This window comes from Diadema antillarum, unplaced genomic scaffold (assembly GCF_040938485.1).
Source record: "Diadema antillarum isolate AM-2024a unplaced genomic scaffold, OU_Dant_1.0 seq00000119_RagTag, whole genome shotgun sequence".
Lineage (NCBI taxonomy): Eukaryota > Metazoa > Echinodermata > Echinoidea > Diadematoida > Diadematidae > Diadema > Diadema antillarum.
Window position 1 is genome coordinate 1,828,281 of NW_027271200.1, and position 14,742 is coordinate 1,843,022.

The 14,742-nt window shown below is 37.1% G+C and overlaps 1 protein-coding gene and 2 long non-coding RNA genes across 3 annotated transcripts; all 3 read left to right on the forward strand.

The window, feature by feature from the left end:
* The first annotated feature begins 3,666 nt into the window (after positions 1-3,666).
* Positions 3,667-6,153, forward strand: LOC139727135 (uncharacterized). Its single transcript, XM_071638115.1, has 4 exons — positions 3,667-3,869; positions 4,461-4,619; positions 5,138-5,485; positions 5,963-6,153. Exons 1-4 carry the CDS (start codon positions 3,839-3,841, stop codon positions 6,151-6,153), a joined length of 729 nt encoding a protein of 242 aa, XP_071494216.1. The 5' UTR covers positions 3,667-3,838.
* A 1,390-nt stretch (positions 6,154-7,543) lies between these two features.
* Positions 7,544-9,276, forward strand: LOC139727120 (uncharacterized). Its single transcript, XR_011710734.1, has 3 exons — positions 7,544-7,805; positions 8,272-8,400; positions 9,213-9,276. It is a non-coding gene; the product is annotated as an uncharacterized lncRNA (long non-coding RNA).
* A 1,942-nt stretch (positions 9,277-11,218) lies between these two features.
* LOC139727121 (uncharacterized) lies at positions 11,219-14,690 on the forward strand. Its single transcript, XR_011710735.1, has 3 exons — positions 11,219-11,329; positions 12,314-12,430; positions 13,263-14,690. It is a non-coding gene; the product is annotated as an uncharacterized lncRNA (long non-coding RNA).
* The last annotated feature ends 52 nt before the right edge of the window (positions 14,691-14,742 follow it).

Sequence of the window (14,742 nt, forward strand, 5' to 3'; positions counted from 1 at the left end):
TGCGGATCTATATATGCAAGTGTCCGGAACCGATGCGGAAATTTTGTGATCCAGACACGAAAATGTCGACACTTTCCGCGAGCGTCATGCCAATGAAACGCAAAATGAGCAAGAAGGGAGGCGAGGCCCCCATGCAAATATCCCCATCACAGGCACACCTTTCGTCTAGTGATGAAGATCAGGTAAATCTAAGGAATTTCCGGTCCCAGAAGGCAAAGAAGAAGGTAGTAGAGACTGTGCCAAAAGCAACCAGAAAGAAGTGAAATCAGCCCCCTAACTTCCTAGTAAGTTTATGTTGATTTGATCTTTTCAGAAATTATTTTTAATCTGAGTGACTTTTCTGGTTCCTATTACTTACTATCACATTTTCCTTTATGTTGTTTTCGTATTTTATTTGCAAACAAACTAGGTTGTCCCATGTGACAGCCCAGCAGCTGAAAAATCACAAAAGTAGGTGGAAGTACACTCAGAAAAAAAGCATAGCATTTTTGGCTAAATGTTAATGTATTATATAAACATGAACAAGTTGTTATTCATACGTGAATGCTTTCTAATGATACAACATTTTAGAACAAAAGACAAATTCATCACATTAAAAAGCATGAATTCAATTGCAAAGATATACCTGTGGTCTCATTACAATGTAATATCTTTGAAGCCCAAAATAACAATGAAAGCTAAAGATGATGGAGGAAAATGAAGAATTTTCTGTCAATTCAAAATCCAAGTGAAATGAGAGAAAAAGCAATAAATTATGAACTCGAAAAAGTGTTAAATTTCTCTTTCTTTTTTTTCCTTTTTTTGCTGAGTATATATATTTAAGTACACATTAAGCATCACAAATCATTTCAGAAATATTCTTTACCTGAATGATTTTCGTAGTTGTTATTACCTAATAATTTTATCTTCTCTTTTTGTTTTAGTTGGAAATAAAATCGATTGTCCAATTTGACAGCCCAGCTGAACCCCCCCCCCCCAAAAGAAGGAAATCAGACAAAGTATCAGACAAAACATGTATACAATACTTCACGATGGATAAAGCACAGGTCTAAAAAAGGGAATAAAGAATACATATACTCTGTAAAAAAAAAAATAAAATTCGAGTGAAAATATTCACTCTTGAAGGAGTGAATACACGAAAAGAGTGAATTTAGAGTGAAATTGGAGTGAATTTCGAGTGAAAATGTTCATTTTCACTCATTTTCACTTTATCTCCTTCACTTTCTCTTCCTTCCGCGCCAAGAGCACTCTGCAGAGTGGATTTGGCGCTATATAAATCATATCAATTATTATTATTATTATTATTTTGGAGTGACCTCAGGGATCACTCGAAGATTTTGGAGTCGTCGGCTCAATGGAAAAAGGGGTTAGCGCACCTTCGGGCTCAAATTTTCCAAGAAAATAAAAATTTGTCATTCGAAAGCAGATGGCATGAGCTACATTTTCATATCAACAGATATGTCAAATTCGATCTAATTTTGTAAAAAATCCCAAAAGAAAAAGGCGATAACGTGCCGTATGCACGTCTTTGTGGTAGCAAAAAGGGGTTAACGTGAATGCGCTCTTTCGCTTCTCTTGCCTAAAGCATGGTACGAGAAGCATAAAGGGGTTATCGTTCATGCACAACCACATAACGCTTTCTCGTAATTTCGCTTGCAATGCGTCCTGACAAGTGAAAAGGCGTTATCGTCGTTCTAACTGTACTGACGCGCGCGCGCGCGCCGCCTGAGATGAGCTAGCGCATCGGCTGCATGCTCAATATGCCATGTACATGTACAGTATGCATAATGGGTACGGTTAGTACGCAGAGTCTACCGGTATTAAAATTGACTTCAATATGATATCATTAATTGCATTGGACTGCTGAATTGAAGGACGTCAACTATCTCATACTCCGTAGATCTACCCGTGATCGACGACGAACGTCAGAGTTCAGACGAATCGGAAAAATGGTAAGGATAAACCTTAGTAGATCTAGATCGATCTAAGGGCCAAATCGTGAAATCAGCCACCACTCACCTCGCTCGTGCGCTCGCTCCGTATACAAAGTCGATGGGAGAGGGTAACGGGCAACAGCACTGACGAAATAAACGGCAGTGAATGGACTGGGGACTTATTTCACGATAATGCCGATCTAATTAAGTTAGACGACTTTATGTTAACACTATATTTTAATTGCTGTTGGTTTTTTTTTTTGTAGAATTAGCAGCATGATTCTCATAGGATTACTTACAATTTAGATTTGCTGGACCTCGATCTAGAAACTCTAGATCTAAGTTAGTAAGTAGTTAGATAGACCTAGACTATAATCTAGTCTGAGACTAAAGTTAGATCTGGTCTATAATTTTAATATTATAGAATATAGATATGTATAGATATGTATAGACCCTAGATCTAGATGTTAGTTTGGGCGCTAATTTAGTTTCGTATCCATGCTCATAATATATGTTCTCCCGAGTAGAATTTCACGAAATTTCTAGACCTAACATTTAGAGGCTCGACTCTAGATACGTTGGTAGACCTAACACTAGTGGTTAGATCTAGATCTAAATAAGTTACACTCGCAGGAAATGTTCTCAAACATCAAGTCAGTCTTCCAAATTTTGAGCGAGATCGGATCACGGGTAGGGTCGATATCGGCTTCGAACTTAAGTCCTACATTGTCACGTCACTCGCACAGCCCCATTCATTATTTTGTGTAAAATCTAGATCTAGCGTTAGGTAATATTTCTAGATTCTAACGTTAGAGAGGCAAAATCGTGTTTCCGGCCCCATTACTTGAATCGATCATCGCGATATAAGAGACAGATTCACGGCCTAGGGTTAGGAAGATCGCGATAAGGAGGCAGACTCACGGCCTAGGTAGGGTTGGGGAAATCCTGATATACATGTAGGAGACTGATTCAAGGCCGAGGGTTAAGGAAATCGCGACATATTGATAGGTTAGGTTTAGGGTTATATAAAAGATGCACGGTGGATATCAGCCCCACCAATGTGGTAACAGCGCGCAAACGCCGTTTGGTGGGGTCGTAAACACGAGTAGATCTATGATACTGTGCTCACCAGCCCCACTGCCGTATAAATCCTGTAGGCCCTAGCTGTAGTCTGTACAATTCACATCTGTTGGTTCTGAGCGCGATCAGTAATTTGATATAGAGAGTTATGATCGATCAGCATGTAAGGTCCCATATCATATGTATTTGTAGTGATGGGGCCTATTTCACGAGTAGATTGATCTATGCCTCTACTAGAGACTAGACAAGTAGACTCGTCTATCGCTAGCTATCTCGCGATACACAAAATACCGACTGTGGCTAAGTCAGTGGCTGTGCGAGCGATGACTCGTCGCAAGAATAGCCACTACCTCAATAATATGCTAAGTCTTTAGATCTACTGTAGTTTGAGTTTGTCTAGATCTCTATCTAGACGTGGAACACCATTCTATTTTTCTAAAAAAACGTCATTTGCATTGCGTAAACCCATCCATTTGTCCATTTGCATTTAACAAAACAAAAAATGACACTGGAGTGGACCGTAAGTACGTAACAGCACAAAAATATACAATTTTTTGGACAGCCATTATGACTGAATTTCATACCGTTTTCAGTATTCACGTTGCGTACATGACATGTCCAGCTGCCCTGAAAACTACCCCCTTTACTTGACCTTTTGGACAACCCTTAGATCTATACCATTTTCAGATTTACAGTGGGCTCGTGAATTCCATATAAAATATCAAATATATGTAAATCTTCTGTATCTGTATCCTCTTAAATCATTTTAGGACACCATTTAACTGTTACTGGAAGCCTCACAGTACAATCATATAGACGTCAGCATGGAAGGGCCTCTGGAGAACAAGTCTGATGGTAAGGGTGAAAATGCCATTTAAAATTGATCCATCGTTTGTTGCCGGATATATTCAATTTCAAATGTTAGGGGAGGGGAATGTTATATGACATTTCCATGTCATGATGTATAAGAATGCTATTCGCTCCGTCTTTTAATTTGTAATAATTTTGTAATATTTATAACATTTGTGATGTACTTTAGTATGCAGCTAAGTGGCTAAATGTAATTTAAAGTTAAACGGAATATCTATGTGTTTATTCCTTGGCATGAATGCAGATTAATATCTATTAATTTTAGAGCAAATAACTGAAATGAAGTTTGGCAGAAACTATTAACCCAATTACCGTACTCTAAAAGTACTCAAATACTTGTATGTTTCACTCATCCAGTTCACCCTGGACCTGAAACTGACTTGTTGATGTATGTTGAATGGAAAAGTAATAAATCCCGCTATTTTTACTTGCACATTCTCAAGTCTGCCTGAGCATAATTATAATAAAGGACTAGAGCTTGGTGAAACCTATCAAACTGCTTGTATTATAACTTGCTGAGAGAAAACATTCTAAATATTGCCAGTGTTTTTAGTGATTTATTGCATATTCTTTCAGAAATGAACCACACAGCCCAGCCCAGCCAACTTTTCGAAGGCCCACTTAGGGAACCTTGTACTACCGATGCCAAGAATGAATCAGTGCTTCATCGTGGTGACAAAGACGACAGCAGTGACGACGACGATGACTTGCCCCTAGCAGTATTGATTAAGCCAGGTATATACAGAAAAAACCCCAGCTACGGTAAAGTGGTAGAGAGTAACGTGTTTGTAAATTCCCTCTTAAAAAAAAAAAAAAAAATCATTGACAGATATGCAATTCCATTTTCAAATTACCTAGCTTAATTCTTCAAGGTATGTTGATTACAACGAATTGCAGGATTGGAGTCGATCTCGTCAATCAAAATTTAATGTATAAATAAACATAGCCAACTTCCGTAATGCTGATGAGTTGCCCTTTGGTAGAATTTACTAAACAGGGTGTGTAATATACATAAATTAGCACTTATGTAGAGATAAGTGAGCGTGAAATTGAAAGTTCATTTAATCTACATTATCAGGGACAAGTTCATTATACCATTATTACTGCATATTCTAAAGTCTTCCTGAGCATGATTAAAATAAAGGACTAGAGCTTGGTCAAACCTGTCGAACTGCTTGTATTATAATTTGCTGAAACAAAACATTCTAAAAATTGCCTGTGTGTTTTTAGTGATTTGTTGCATACTCTTTCAGGAAAGAACCACATAACCCAGCCCAGACAACATGGTAGTGACAAAGACGTCAGTGGTGACAGTGGTGTTCACCCTGGACCTGAAACTGACCTCTTGATGTATGTGGAATGGAAAAGAGATAAATCCCGCAATGTCGTCAAACTGAGTGAGGTGAAATGTATCGGACTTCCTCTACCAGGGAATACAATAGAAATGAAATGTGGTAAAAGGAGGAAGGACATCTGGAAGGCGACAATTATAGACACTGAGGAAATTTATGATGATGACTGCAGTGATGATGAAGCCCCAAGTACCAGCTCCTACATCGAAAAAGAAGAGGAGTCTCCTCGTGCTAATTCAACCCAACAAGGTTTGTAATGATTTGTGCGAGATTGTATTGGGGCATTCCATATCAACCAATGTATTTCTTTAAAATGATAGGATAACGAAAACAAAGGATTTAATATTAATGGAACTAATCTCAGTCACCTTCGGTGTGTTGATGTGATTGTCATAATTTGAAATACAACTAGCTGAGACTGAGATGTTGTCACAGCTTGATAAGGAGAGTAAAGTGAGTATTACAATCAATATGTTCAAAACAAAAGTCATCGGCCAGTGTTAAGTAAAAATAAGATTTGAAATGGTAGAACAAGAAATTTAATAAGAATCCAAAAAAGTTGATTGTTAAAACCAGAATTGTATAGTTCGAACAATAACATGTGTAAGGACCGAGTGCAATAATTTCCTGAACAATTAGAACACGTATGGTCTGTGTACCTTGGTTAACGTTGTGCTACTCTGCCAATATTTATTTACACACTTCTCTTCTGATATACTCTTTCAGAAATGAACCACACAGCCCAGCCCAGACAACTTTTCGAAGGCCCACTTAAGGAACTTTCTACTACCGATGCCAAGAATGAATCAGTGCTTCATCGTGGTGACAAAGACGACAGCAGTGACGACAACGATGACTTGCCCCTAGCAGTATTGATCAAGCCAGGTATATACAGAAAAAAAACCCAGCTACGGTAAAGTGGTAGAGAGTAACGTGCTTGTAATTTCCCTCTTTAAAAAAAAAAAAAAAATCATTGACGGATATTCAATTCCATTTTTACAACTCTACATTATCAGGGACAAGTTCATTATACTATTTTGACTGCATATTCTGAAGTTCTTCCAGAGCATAATTATGATAAAGGACTAGAGCTTGGTCAAACCTATCGAACTGCTTGTGTTATGATTTGCTGGAAGAAAACATTCTAAAAATTGTCATTGTTTTCGAGTGATTTGTTGCATACTCTTTCAGGAAAGAACCACATAACCCAGCCCAGACAACATGGTAGTGACAAAGACGTCAGTGGTGACAGTGGTGTTCACCCTGGACCTGAAACTGACCTCTTGATGTATGTGGAATGGAAAAGAGATAAATCCCGCAATGTCGTCAAACTGAGTGAGGTGAAATGTATCGGACTTCCTCTACCAGGGAATACAATAGCAATGAAATGTGGTAAAAGGAGGAAGGACATCTGGAAGGCGACAATTATAGACACTGAGGAAATTTATGATGATGACTGCAGTGATGATGAAGCCCCAAGTACCAGCTCCTACATCGAAAAAGAAGAGGAGTCTCCTCGTGCTAATTCAACCCAACAAGGTTTGTAATGATTTGTGCGAGATTGTATTGGGGCATTCCATATCAACCAATGTATTTCTTTAAAATGATAGGATAACGAAAACAAAGGATTCAATATTAATGGAACTAATCTCAGTCACCTTCGGTGTGTTGATGTGATTGTAATAATTTGAAATACAACTAGCTGAGACTGAGATGTTGTCACAGCTTGATAAGGAGAGTAAAGTGAGTATTACAATTAATATGTTCAAAACAAAAGTCATCGGCCAGTGTTAAGTAAAGATAAGATTTGAAATGGTAGAACAAGAAATTTAATAAGAATCCAAAAAAGTTGATTGTTAAAACCAGAATTGTATAGTTCAAACAATAACATGTGTAAGGACCGAGTGCAATAATTTCCTGAACAATTAGAACACGTATGGTCTGTGTACCTTGGTTAACGTTGTGCTACTCTGCCAATATTTATTTACACACTTCTCTTCTGATATACTCTTTCAGAAATGAACCACACAGCCCAGCCCAGACAACTTTTCGAAGGCCCACTTAAGGAACTTTCTACTACCGATGCCAAGAATGAATCAGTGCTTCATCGTGGTGACAAAGACGACAGCAGTGACGACAACGATGACTTGCCCCTAGCAGTATTGATCAAGCCAGGTATATACAGAAAAAAAAACCAGCTACGGTAAAGTGGTAGAGAGTAACGTGCTTGTAATTTCCCTCTTTAAAAAAAAAAGAAAAAAATCATTGACAGATATTCAATTCCATTAACATCAGGGACAAGTTCATTATACTATTTTGACTGCATATTCTGAAGTTCTTCCAGAGCATAATTATGATAAAGGACTAGAGCTTGGTCAAACCTATCGAACTGCTTGTATTATGATTTGCTGGAAGAAAACATTCTAAAAATTGCCATTGTTTTCGAGTGATTTGTTGCATACTCTTTCAGGAAAGAACCACATAACCCAGCCCAGACAACATGGTAGTGACAAAGACGACAGTGGTGACGACGACGACGACTTGCCCCTAGCAGAATTGATTAAGCCAGGTATGGAAAGGAAAATTTAAAATAAAAATTAAAACACATTGCACTATACCAATTTGTAATTGCCTAGCTTAATTCGTCCATGGATGTTGATCACAACAAAGTGCAGGTCTGGATTTGAGTCATTCTGGTCAATGAAATATGATAAAAATGAACATAACCAACTACCGTAATGCTGACGAGCTGTCCTTGGCAGAATTGACTGAACAAAGTGTGTTTATATAAATATAAATTAGCACACACATAAATTTAAATGAGCGTGAGAATTTATCTGCATTATTTAAAATACTTTTAGGGACAGGTTCATTATAGTATTCTACTGCGTATTCTAAAGTCTTCCTGTGACATAATTATAATAGATAACAAATGACTAGCACTTGGTCAAACCTATCCAATTGCTTGTATTATAATATACTTAAGAGGAAACATGAACTAAATGCTAGAGTTTTCTGTAACATTTTTTTTTAAGGAATGGATGACATTAACCAGGCCACTGAGCCCATGCAACTTTCTGAAGACTCAATTGAGAAATCAGTGGGAACAGCCAATGACAAGGATGGTGGAGATAAGTCACCTCTACCAGAATTGACCCCAAAAGGTACTCAATTAAGATTAAGAAATGTTAACCAACATATAACTTGCGAATAGCCTGAATGAGAGATTAAGAGTGGATATACGATGTTCAGAAATTATTATTGACAGAAGCACAACCGTTTCACAAGCATATGCCAGAGTTCCGGGAATTAGATAAATGTAAATGGCTTGAATTCAACTTGTCATGCTGCTTGAATAGAAATTATATATCTATTTCATTTACAAATAGGCCTGTATGACAGTATATGTCTTGACAAGAAAATATAATTGACACAAGTTCGGGTAATTCATCTACAATTTTGTTAGATTCCATTTATGATGATCCATTCGATGTCAAATCTGCAAACCCTAGTGATATAAATGTGATTATTGTATGGAGTCTGGAAACTGAATTAAGGAGCAAGATAGCCAAGCAGACACGATAAAGAATTCATGTATACGTTCTTACAGTTGGAATAAATATCACATGGTTATGATATCACCAACAAAATATTGTTCACATTTTGAAAGACAATGAAAGGAAATAAGTGGCACATGTAATTTTTCGATGGCTACCCCTTTTGTCTGGGGAAAGGGGCTTTCACAATTGGTTGTGCGATCGCTATTGCCATTATTTCTTGATAGTATACTTTGTACAGGATCGCAAGCAATCGCAAGCGATCACATGACCGATTGTGAAAGCCCCTTAATTAGCAGCAGTGCGTATGATAACAAATTGCTAGCACTTCGTGAAACCTATCCAATTGCTTTTATCATAATTTGTTGAAAAGGAAACATGAACTAAATGCTAGAGTTTTCTGTAACATTTTTTTAAAGGAATGGACCACATTTACCAGGCCACTGAGCCCATGCAATTTTCTGGAGACTCTATTGAGGAAGCAGTGGGAACAGATACTAATGACGAGGATGGTGGAGATGAGTCATCTCTACCAGAATTGACCCCAAAAGGTACTCAATTAAGATTAAGAATTGTCAACCAACATATACTTTGCGAATAGCCTGAATGAAAGATCAATAGTGGATATATATGATAAGAAATTATTATTGGCAGAACGCACAGCCGTTTTATGGGCATGTGCCAGAGTTTATGGGAATTAGAGAAATGTAAATGGCTTGAATTTAACTGGTCAGGTTGCTTGAATAGAAATTATATATTATTGCATTTACAAATGGGACTGTATGACAGTATGTGTCTTAAAAGAAAACAAAATCGACACAAGTTCGGGTAATTCATCTACAATTTTGTTAAATTCCATTTATGACCATCCATTCGATGTCAAGTCTGCAAACCCTAGTGAAATAAAATTATTATTGTATGCAGTCCGGAAACTGAATTAAGGAGCAGGATAGCAAAGCAGACACGATACAGAATTCATGTATACGTTCTTACAGTTAAATAAATATCACATGGTTATAATATCAACAACAAAATCTTATTAAAATTTTGGAAGTGAATTAATATGAATAAGTGGCATATGTCATTTTCCAGTGCTACCCCATTTTTCTTGGTAACGACGGTGGGGTATTATTTGTGTGAAATATAATTTTATGTATTACTTAAGCCATGAGTTGGTAACAGTTAGTTAAAACAATGTTGGCTGTCACATTCTACGTAATTACCTAATTCATGGTCATAAGGGAATATTGATTTGAAAGTGTAAGATAAAACAACATACAAGTCCTCTCTAACATATCGGGCGAAGAGGTTATAATTTCATTAGTGTGAAAACATGAAAATGAATCTGTTGTCGAAGACTTGAAGTAAGCCATCTCCAAAATGGAAATGAGCCACGCCCCCTTAAAACACAAGTGAGCAATAAGGCAACTGACATTTGATAATGTGTTTGGAATCATTCAAAGTAATTAGTTGTTTTACTAAAAAGAGGCATTTGATCAATTGAATGGAAATATAAATGAAAAGTTAAAGTGATTGGAATTCGGCAACGAGTGTTAACTTGTTTTCCATTTTAGGTACTTTCTTGGATATAAGTCAAGCATTTCCTGAGTCGTTGTATGAACTGCAACAGGGCCTACCTATGTTCTGTTGTAATAGAGGATGTACTCGTGAAGTTTACCAGGAATGTATGACATGTTGGAAGCTGATCTGCTATGAACATTTTGTCGCAAAGGATCCTTGCAGTTGTCACGATGGCAAAGCTTGGGAGGTAAGAGTTAGCACGTTAAGTCTAAGCTTTAATTTAAAAATATCAAAAAGAAACTAAATACTAACAGTTCACCAATAATTCCGCGTGAGGTTTCACATACTTGACATAGTAGACAGACCTTGACATACTATTGTCATTTTCATGAACTTCTCATAAAAGATATTGTCATGGTGACTTACAGTAAGCTTGGAGCTCGTTATTCAATATACACATGCATACATGAACTTGAATGTGATAAACATTGCCAGTCAATATTTATTCTAATTCTTCAGAGACTGTACCACAACATATGATTATTTCTAATGTTTCTATGTTGTAATCAAAATCAAACAAAAACTTAAGTCAATGGAAATGAACTAATATTTCTAATATTGATTTCTTCTTGCGAACAAACTAATGCAGATAGCATAAGAACTAAACAAGAAATCTTCAACACTTCGTTCACATGTAAACGGAAATAGTGTCGGAATTGAAACCAGATATGTTTTGATGCATTGTGTGTGACTCGTACTAATTATAGATAATTGAAATTGCGTTTAGTTCTTTATGAGAATTAAATTTCTGTTTGATTCTGATATATATATATATTATATATATATAATTATATATATGTAGGATGTTACAGACTTCGAGCGAGAGCGAAGCGACCGTGAGCAGCAAGATCCGGAGGTCTCACTTAACCATGCAGACTTCGAGCGAGAGCGAAGCGACCGTGAGCAGCCAGACCCGGAGGTCTCACTTAACCTTGATGATGCTGAACAGCAGAAGGTAATACGGATTTTTTTCTTCTCTTTCAAATATAAATCAGTGTGACAACAAGCAATCACACAATTAAAGACATATCGTCCTTTTTGCAGATCAGCAGAAAACCATCCAAACATCTGTAAACCCTAGAGCATGGTGGGCAGGTTGTATATTCAAAATGTGAAATAGTTAAATCATGTAAAATTCAAATAATGCACGTAAACAGTGCATGAGAGATAGTCTTGCTCAGACACTTGGAAGTTTTGTTTCTTGAAATAATAGTTATCTGTGTGTAATTTAAATTACAAAACACATTATGAACATAATGTACATTATAGAAGACATTATTCAATATTTTGTAAAATAATTAAAAAGGACTGTGTCAGAGACTAATATATTTTTTCGAGGTTAGAAAAAATAAATTCAAATTATAACGGTAGTTTGTACTTCACAAATGAAGACCCTACAGGTCTAAAAACTACACAAAGGTTTTTGTAACAGTGTCTTCTTCATTATATACCTTATTGTTTTACACCAATTGTATACACAAATTCAATGCAAAAGGGACATAATGTCTTTAAGGCTCTCCTTATCAATAAGTCCTCTAAATCACAAACTTATTAAAACAATCATATCAATTGTGCTTCTGCTAGCATTTTGCTTATTTCTCCTGATGGCATAACGGCAATTGACTAAGCTCCTTCAAATTTAGCCAGGCAGAACGATAGCAGCCTCTTCCCGTGTTTTGAATAAAAGCGATATTTTTTATTCTTAATTCATAGATTTGTGAATATATAACATAGTTCCCTGAAGACAGCATGGGCTTTCAGTTAAAACTATTAACATGTCATCACAGGCACCTTCAAAGCTTTTGAAAGGCTAATGAAAACTTTGCTAAAAATTTAACCCCCTTTTTGTATTCTCTGTTTCTTTTTGTTTTACTGAGTCCAGTTAGATATTCAGATAATGCTCTTACGTTGGCTTCTTGTCTCCATATATCACTCGAAGGATGAAATAAATGAGACGGAGCAAGATCAAGGTGACCGTGACTCCCTCGAGCATCAAGAGGGTCAGCATACCCAACATGAAGATAACATGCACGAGGTTCAAGACAGTCAGTCTGAGGTGATTATATGATATAAAAGGTGTCATGAATTATGATAATATGAGCAGTATTTCAACAACAAAAATCTCTGTCAAATCATTATCTACACTTAGTAACTGCTTATTTCGGAAAGTGTGATTGGCTCTTCATACACGGGTTATGTACTGTAGTTCAATTACAGACTTGCAATAGCTTACAATCAAGTCCATTGCAAACGCGCCAGAAATTTAGTTTCTAAATTCTAAATTCCAAAATTCGCTACAACTTGGGGCACACAAGGATCAGACTGGTTCCACTGTATGGAATAATCTCCTTTTAGTTAGATAAACTTTGCTCTTCATCAGAGTCCTTTAAAAGTAGTTTAAAACTCACTTCTTTAATGCTACCTTTTGATTACCCATGCCTTGTATTAATAATTCACTTTCTATCTTACTCTTCTATTTTCGCGTGGAGCATTCTACAGAGTGGATTTGTCGCATTACAAATCTCATCAATCATTATTATCATTATTACTTACTGTTGCAGAATTTTAGGGAAACTAATATGAGAACTGCCTCGTGCCGTTTTTTCGACCTCTAATTTACGTCTGTAAACTCGCTGAAAAACGCATACGTTTTTAGACGCTAAACGGTTCAGTGTAGGACAGTACCTTTGTATTCACGAAACATGGCCCATATCTAATATTGACTTTTCACTTGCATATTGACATGTTTCTGTGGATTATTTTTGAACCTTCAGTATATTCCCACTTTTTTACAATAAACTTATGAAACAAATTTCCTTTTTACATTCTGTGTGCTACTTGTAGCAAGGAGAAAGAAAGAGTTAATCATGTGTTATTTTCTATTTCAGAAACGTGGGAGGAAGAGAAAACGGAATCCAGAAGAATGGAAGAAAAGACAGCAGTCAAGAAAACGTAATCGGGGAGAGGAATATGTTGTACGTAATAAAACAATCCCTGCCAGAAAGATAGGAAAGAAGTGTAACACAAAATGTCCCCATAAGTGCTTCTCTAAGTTCTCTGATGAAGACAGGAAAACATTGTTCGAGGATTACTGGAAAACGGGCTCCTACACCCGTCAGCGAGATTTTATTCATCACCATATTTCTCGGTCCAAAGCAATACCTAGAAAAAAGAGAAAAAGTCAGAAGCGAGTGCGTCACATGTACAAATACCATCTCCCGCTCACATCACAAAGGGAACGAGTGTGCAAACATTTCTTTCTCAGTACTTTGGGAATTGGTTCCAAGCTTATTGAGTATACATTGAAGAAGTATGAAGGCCCGTTTGCACGAGAAGACAGGAGGGGAAAGTTACCGTCAGTGAACAAAACTTCAGAAGAAGATGTTAAAAAAGTATGTGAACACATTGATTCATTTCCTGTTGTTGAATCACATTACTGTCGTGCGTCTTCAAAAAGGAAATATCTGGACCCTTCTTTAAGCGTTTCCAAGATGTACGCAATGTACGAATCGTCTGTATCGAAACCAGTTTCCTTCGCAGTGTATAGAAACATTTTCAATTCCCAATATAATTTGGGATTTCATCATCCGAAGAAAGATGAATGTAACACATGTGCTTCATTCAATAATTCAACTCCGGAAGAAAGGGAAGTTAAAGAGCAGAACTACAAGAAACACATTGCTGAAAAGGAAAGTGCAAGAGAAGAGAAACAAAGAGACAAGGAACGAGCAAAGATCGATCCAATCTTTAGCTCCTTTACTTTTGATCTTCAACAGGTCTTGACTACACCCTATGGCCAGACATCTTCGTTCTATTACAAGCGGAAAATGTCTACGTATAATTTCACTGTATACAACCAGGCTACTGCATGTGGAAATTGCTTTGTCTGGCATGAGACTACAGCGAAGCGGGGAGCATGTGAGATTGGCTCATGCCTCTTAAAGTTCATGCAGTCACTTGATCCTGATACCACACACATAAGTTTCTTTTCTGACTGCTGTGGAGGCCAAAATCGGAACAGAATTATAGCTTGCACTTTGCTATATGCAGTTCTGCACACTAATGTTGCCATCATTGACCATAAATTCTTGATCAGCGGACATACTCAAATGGAATGTGACGCGATGCATTCCTGCATCGAAAGGAACAAAAGGGGAGTGACAATCCATCACCCCGACCAGTGGATACCAGTTATTCAAACAGCAAGGAACAGGAATCGGTATGAAGTTACCCACATGACGAAAGAGGACTTCCTTGATCTGCGTCAGTTGACAACACCCTGTGTGAAGTACATGAAGAAGGACAGGGCTGGCAATCCCGTCAACTGGTTGAAAATTCGTCAGATCCGCGTACAGAGGACAGACCCCT

What these genes read in the sequence shown, in the direction of transcription:
- LOC139727135 (XM_071638115.1), top strand. Translation starts at nt 3,839, where the DNA reads ATGGAAGGGCCTCTGGAGAACAAGTCTGATG. An exon ending in TCTGGAGAACAAGTCTGATG is followed by an intron (nt 3,870 to 4,460) that starts GTAAGGGTGAAA and finishes ATATTCTTTCAG; the next exon opens with AAATGAACCACACAGCCCAG. An exon ending in TGCTAATTCAACCCAACAAG is followed by an intron (nt 5,486 to 5,962) that starts GTTTGTAATGAT and finishes ATACTCTTTCAG; the next exon opens with AAATGAACCACACAGCCCAG.